Source organism: Salvia splendens, chromosome 13, assembly GCF_004379255.2.
Source record: "Salvia splendens isolate huo1 chromosome 13, SspV2, whole genome shotgun sequence".
NCBI lineage: Eukaryota > Viridiplantae > Streptophyta > Magnoliopsida > Lamiales > Lamiaceae > Salvia > Salvia splendens.
The window spans coordinates 22,416,302-22,423,749 of record NC_056044.1 but is presented as its reverse complement, the minus strand read 5'-3'; the positions used below and the strand labels follow the sequence as shown (position 1 = coordinate 22,423,749).

The following is a 7,448-nucleotide window of genomic DNA, read 5'->3' as shown; positions in this document are numbered from 1 at the left end:
GCGGATTTTAGACTAACTCTAATTGGATGCGACTGATCGGACTACAATTTAATCGGGTTAAAAATTTACAACCCTAACCTAAACGTTCAGGTTTCGGATTAGTGGAGCAGACTAATCGGGCTACAAAATATTGATTAAAATTACCTTATCTATTTATTAATCTTAAATATATTTCTTATAGAGAGTATAATACATGCACATTTACACATTAACAAAACCAATATTGGAAATAAAAATATATAGCGAGAATAAACAAAAAAAATAAGATACAAGGTAGATATAAGAAAAAATATAAAATTTGAAAGAAAACAAAGAAATATACTCCCTCCGTTTCATAGTAATGGGACGTTTCTTTTCGGCATGAAGATTAAGAAAATTGTATTAGGTGAGTTAAGTAAAGAGAGAATAAAGTGAAAAATAAAAAAAAGCACAGAGATGAAGAGAAAATAAAGTAAGAGAGAGTAAAGTATGTATGGTGAAATGTGTTGACTTTTAATAAAAAGGGAAATGACTCTATTACTATGGAACGTACCAAAATGGCAAAATGACTCTATTACTATGGAACAGAGACAACACTTATTTTGTAAGAATTTATTTATATAGAAAATTTGTACATTTATCTTTTTTTCTTTTTAATTTGGTACATTTATAAACTTTAGTCCATCTTTTACTCCCTCTGTTCCGTAATAGTGGAGGCGTTTCTTTTCGACATGCAATTTAAGAAAAATTGTGTTCAGTGAGTTATGTAAAGAAATGGAGTACTAATAACGTAGAAAATGAAAAAGGTAGAGAGATGAAAAGAGAATAAAGTAAAAGAGAGTAAACTAAGTGGGAAGAAATATGTTGACTTTTACTAAAAAGAGAAATGACTCTACTACTGTGAAACATACTAAAATGACAAAATGACTCCACTACTATGGAACGAAGGGAGTACATAAGAACATATATTTTTCGAAGAGAAAATAAGAAGAAAGTAAGAGAAATGGTAAAGTAAGAGAGAAAATAAGCAAAAAAAAACTTCCTCCGTCCCACTTTAGGAGTCCTAGTCACTTTTGTGCACTCGTTTTGTAAAAATCATACTCCACTTTAAAGTAGAGAAATGGTAAAGTAAGAGAGAAAATAATGTTGAGAATATCAACGTTATTCTCTCTTACTTTACCATTTGTGCACTTTAACTATTTATTACTCCATCCGTAATCTCAATATTATTCTCTCTCTTACTTTACCATTTGTCCACTTTAACTATTTATTACTCCCTCCGTCCCCAAAGAATATGCACATTGGGTACGACACGGTTTTAATGTAAAATTGGTAAAATAAGAGAGAGGTAGAGAGAAAAAGTAATTAAAGTATTGATAGTGGAGAATGAGTCACACCTCATTAGAGAGAAAAGACTTCCCAAAATTGGAAAGTGCATATTCTTGTGAGACGGACTAAAAAGGAAATAGTGCATATCCTTGTGGGACGGAGGGAGTATGATTTTTTATGCAGCCTAGCCCACCAGTCCGTCGGGCTGACCCGCTCAACCCGCCAATCTGAATGAGCTGGCCCGATTAACTCGCTTTTTAATTGGGTCATAATTTTTCAACCTTAATCCTCTAATTTTAGTGGATTAATTGTGTCAGTTCATCAAGTTTGGGTTAAACTGACATCAGTGCCATCCAATTTCTATATTCTAATATTAATGTTTATTCTTAATTATGCTTTAAGATATGGAGTAGTTCTTACTTGAATCCGCCTTCATGCTCCCTCTATTCTATAGAAATAGGTAATTTGAATGAATTTTAATGCATAATTGTTAAAGTAAGAGGGAAGGAGAAAAAGAGTTGAAATTATGCAATGAAAGGTGGGACCCATGAAAGATAAAGTAAAAGAAGGAGAAAAAAATTGCTATAATTGGATATAGACTATTTGTATGTGACGAAAAAAGGAAATATGACCTATTTCTATGAGACGGGAGAAGTATTTTCTTTTGTTGTATTGTTATTTACTTCTCATAAATTTGACATTGAATTTATGAGTAAAGTTTTTATATAAATTAGATAATGAAATATTTGATATTTAATGCGTGGAAAAGATAAATAAGGATAAGTTTATCAAGAAAACTAAATTTTGTGAACAATTATGATTGAAAATTGCTACTCCATTCATTAAAAACGTCATCCTAATCTAAAGCGTTTTACGATTAGGATTATATTAAATGTGAATATAAACAATAGGCCCACAAAGCCCAATACACAATGCAATTCTAGGGTTTTCTATGCTGTCTGCCTATAAATATGCCTTCTTCCTCACTATCGCCAGATCTCATCACAATTTTCATTGCCACAAAATAGAATCTTGTGATTCATAGCCTTCCTCACAGGAATTTTTTGATGCGAATTCCTCAAACTAGACAAGGTAATGATTGTTTATCTTTAATTTTCTTCAATTTTTCATGCATAGAATGCTCCATCGAAAGTTGTCTGGGTTTTTCTTTTAGTATTGAATAATTAAATTTATACTTATGATTTAAAGTTCTCAAAATTGATCTGATCCTCCAATAATATTTACTTTCTCCTTTCGCTATTAAATGTCTTATATTTCTTTTTTCCATTTAGTCGTCATTAAATATCTTATTTTAACGTACGTGCACCTTGCATTCTACGAACTCATTCTTATTCTATTAACTCATTCTTCTTACATTTTATTACAAAATCAATACACAAAAATATACTCACATTACACTAACTTTTTCTACGTACTGTCCTTTATAAAGCCAAACAATTTATTGCTCCCTTTTTTCTATAAAAATATGGGTATTTAAATTAACACGGAAGTTAATGCACAATTATTAAAGTAAGTGAAAAGAGTAGAAGGGTGACTAAAATTTTGTTAGTGAATAATGAAACTCGTATTATTATTAGTGTTTAATGATTTATAATGGTGGGTTACAGATTACTTGTCATAAATGAAAATACTCAAGTTTATATAGGACAGATGAAAATGAAAAGTGCAAATAATTTAATGGGACGGAGGAAGCATAACATGTGCAAGTAAAAAATGGGACATGGAGTATTTTTTTCATGATAAATAAAATAAATCATTGTGTATTAGTCTTATCTGATTTTAGTATAGTTTCTCAATTACACTGGAGAATGAAGCTCATCTTATAAAGGAAAAGACTTGCCAAAAATAAAATTTGTCTAAATTTATGGACGGGCTAACAAAAAAAACACCGTTTTTGGAGAACGGTCGAATATATTTTTACAATGGTATAAAATAAATGACACTAGGTTAAATTTTATCTTCTTTACTTAAGACTAAAGCCCAAAATTAGGTTTATGATTTCCATAAACACATATTTCCGTCCTCCATTAAGAGTCTTGTTTACCATTCTAGTCTATAAGTCACGGTTCACTTTTACTATAAATGGTTGGTAGACCTACGTTCCACTAACTGATTGCACTCACATTTTATTATTAAACAAATGTATAAAAATGAGCTTTATATTCTACTAGTTTTTTTCACCCATTTTTCTTTATATTTTTTTAAATTCACGCTGATCTCAAATTGAACTTCAAATGCCAGACGAAGAGAGTAGAAACTAATTTGTGGGAAATAAGATTATTTTTCATAGATAGAGACAGTCCTCCGTCCACTTACTCTATCCCATTGTTGTTGAGTATTCACTTTTGGTTTGTTTTTGTTAGTTATTTAGTTCTTTACTTTTTTTTGGCATAAAGCAACTCTTCCTCTCTCACTTTATTATTTATTCATCTCTTTACTTTATTCTACTTCCTATTTTATTTTCTGTACACATGAATTACTTATATTTTTTCTTAAATCATGTGCCCAAATCTCTATCATAGAGTTTACAAGAGGGATAGGTGGATTAGTACTTATGGGCAGAGAGAATATGTTTGTGATTTTTATATACTTATAATTATAAATATTTCATGTTAAGACCACTAAATGCACAATCCATCCCAAAAGTTCAAATTTTCAAATAAATTTGAAATCAGTAAAACAAAACAAAACCTTGTGGATATCAAACGTTCTATATTGATGTTTAAATCCTCATACCTTGGGAAAACAAGATCATTGATATTCCCAAATCCAAATGCCTTTTCTGATTTCAAATTTTAAATTCTAGAAAAACCATGGCAAAATTACATTTGACAAATTCTCTGGTTTCCTATTGAATTCCTTTTATACCAGCGCTTCTCTCTGCTGCTCTGCATAAAGTTGAAGACCGCGGTGCCTGTCATTTATCGGAAGGTAACTTTTTGTTCCCATAGTATATCTAAATTTCCAATTTTTTGTAATATTTGTGATTTATTTGGTATATGGAGATCTCTTCAATTTTAATTTAGAGTCTAGAAGAAATTCCCTGGTGAATTTTAATCGTTTCCCCCTCTTTTGGTTGGTTATTAAGTTTGGCATATCCATTTGTTGTAATCTTCCTCATTTTCCCTAGTTAAGGTGCTTGTTAGTTATATATGTATACATACGGGGAGATTCAAAACCAATTTAAGATATTTTGATGAGATACTTTTTGGTCATGGGATACATGGTTTTAGGTTTAAATGAAATAAGCATTGGTGTTTTGATGCTCCACTTCTTTGGAACAATGGGTAATCTTAGAGTTTGAGTTTGAAATAACCAAATATCAATATATAATTGTTGTGCCTAGGTTTGAGTTTGGATTGAGTCATGACATGGTCTCATGAGTTTTTATGTTTTAGATGTATACGTACTATGTGTATCAACATTGAGATGGGGATTTCTAGATAAGCAAAAAAACTAGAGCATACAAATTTGACATGGAAATGGATCGTTGCTGAATATCAAGATACAGTTGTGCCAAGCTTTGAGTTTGGATTAGATTTTGAGCCATGACATTGTCTCATTAGGTTTTATGTATTAGATGTATAAGTACTATGTGTATATATCATTGGTATGAGGATTTATTAAGTATTATGTACAAGAAGATACAAATTGGACATGGAAATGAGTCATAACCAAACGAATGGAAAACTATAAGTTGTGGAGAAACAAATTGAATAGCAACCGAATTAAAGAAATTGTACTTTGTTTTTGTTAAGTAAGGGAGTTGTGAGCATATGACTGAGGTACGGGTTATTGCTCACATGGTTTGCATTGTAAACGGTTCTTACTATCGTAGTTGCAAACGATATAGATGATTAGAAGTCTTTAAGAACTATCGTAATTGCAAACAATAAAGATGATTAGAAGTCTTGAATGTGGTGCTGGTAATTTAGATATTATTCTTCCCATAATCTTTAATCATCTTTATAGATGATTAGAATCTTGATTGTGGGCCTATGATATATTCCATTTGTCTTAAGGTAGATGTCACACTTTTTTTTAATTGTCTCACAAAAGAGCACATTTCCTTCTTTGGAAAAAGTAAATCAATCCATCGAATCTCACTTTTCCTCTCTTCATTATTACTCCAATTACCTTTTCTCTCTCACTATAATACATTCAAAAATAAATCATTTCTCCACTTAACACAATAAATAATACTCCATTCGTCCCATAGAAATAAGTCATTTAGGGTTGGAATGAGTTTTAATGCATACTTTGTAAGGTAAGTAATGAGGAGAAAAAGTAGTTGAAATTGTATAGGGATGGTGGGCCCATGATAAAGTAATTCTTCTTTTTTTTTCTGATATTCATAATTCTTTTTTTTTCTTTCCTTTTTAAAGTTACAACTCACCCACCTCACGCTTGTGCGTACATGGTGTTAGTTGAGGGGGAAGCGTCCTACCAATTGTCATAATTTTTTAGTATGAGATATTTTTGAGATATATTTTGACATATTTATATAGATTTTAGTTGCCAATTTCTCTTCCAACATTCCCTTTCTTAGCTATCAAATATAGGCATAGGCTTTGATCCTGAATCTTGAAGCAACTTGCCTAATGAACTTGATCCTTAGAACTATGTGCTGAAATTTCTTTTTTGTTTTCTTTTGTTGGAATAAGTATCTTCATATAATTTCACACCATCTAGCCTCGTTAAAAGAAGTTGGTCTCACGCATGAAGTTGTCGAAGACCTCAAGTAATCAAAGGTTTGATAGAAAACAACCAATAGACTGGCTCTCCTTCATCACTGATGACCATGCTAAGTTAGCAATTCCGGTTGGACCTCGTTTCCAAGTAGACATTCCATCTTGGAATCCCCCATCCTCGAAGAGTCGCATAACCATTGGTGATACGGAGTCGAATGATGAAAATAAGTGGTTGGACTCGATAATATGGCCGCCGAAAGGAGGAAGCCAAAATGTGTACCATGATAGGGTTGGAAGAGGAAGACCTCAAGATTGTTTATGTGCATTTCCAGGGTCTATAGAGTGTGTTAGACAACACGTGTTAGCCAAAAGGTTCCAATTAAAGGTCGAACTTGGCCCCGTCTTTTGGAAATGGAGGTTTGATGTCATGGGAGAAGATATCTCCAAGGTATGGAATCAGGAGGAACAGAGGAAATTTAATGATATTGTGAAAAAGAATCTTACATCTCATGATACAAGCTTCGTGGAGGCCGCCTCACGATGTTTGCCATGCCATAGCAAAGGAAGCATCATTAGCTACTATTTGAACGTGTACATCCCAAGGCGGATAGGTGTTCAAACTAGGTCGAGTTGCAATATCGTTGACACAGATGATGATAACAACAATGATGATGAGGAAGATAATAATAGCAATGATGATGATTATGTCAATGATGGTGAGGACATCATGCATCCCAAGGGGTCACTTAAGAGGTTACGCGCTGGCTTTTCTTCCTCCACTCGTAAATCCATGAAGATCGTGTTTGACCTCATGCCAGTGAGTTCTTTTGCCTCGTAGTCTAGATATAACATATTATAATCGAGTCTGCGGTAATGAACTAAAGTTTTTTGGGATTGAATACAAGGAGAGCAGCAGCTCTGTATTTTGATCCATTAAAATGGAAAGTGAATGTATTATACTTGTTTGAAGTTTATATCTAGGACAGGGTAGATCTATGGTGTGTACCATGATCAAGTGGCAAAAGTTGAGGTTTAAATGTTTTTAATATGAAGCTTACATGAGTTCATTTCTTACCATTTAATCAAGTTTTGATTCACGTTAATTATATTTCAACTCTACTATCCATGCACCTGACTTGTGTTTATTTTTTCATTCTATTTTATCATTAAGCGTAATTTTTTATAATGAATTATTTTCAATGATAGAATTGGTTTAGGAGCATGCGTGCTCCTATCCTTTTCAATTCAGAGTTTAGTAGAATTGGCACTTTTATTCACTTTTATTTATACTAAAGTTCAAATCCGGTCCTAAATATATGGTCGTTTTACAAATTTGGTCAAGAAGATTATGTTTGGTAATTCATGTCCGTAACTTGTCGATTTGATCGGTTATCGGAATCATGAAAGGTTGGCGGTCAACTCATTTTG

The 7,448-nt window shown here is 32.2% G+C and overlaps 1 protein-coding gene across 1 annotated transcript; it reads left to right on the top strand.

The window, feature by feature from the left end:
* The first annotated feature begins 2,247 nt into the window (after window positions 1–2,247).
* On the top strand, window positions 2,248–7,123 carry LOC121762462 (AT-rich interactive domain-containing protein 1-like). The gene is made up of 3 exons (XM_042158346.1): window positions 2,248–2,400; window positions 4,201–4,260; window positions 5,994–7,123. The coding sequence occupies exon 3, from the start codon at window positions 6,049–6,051 to the stop codon at window positions 6,856–6,858; it is 810 nt and encodes a 269-aa protein (XP_042014280.1). The 5' UTR covers window positions 2,248–2,400; window positions 4,201–4,260; window positions 5,994–6,048; the 3' UTR covers window positions 6,859–7,123.
* The last annotated feature ends 325 nt before the right edge of the window (window positions 7,124–7,448 follow it).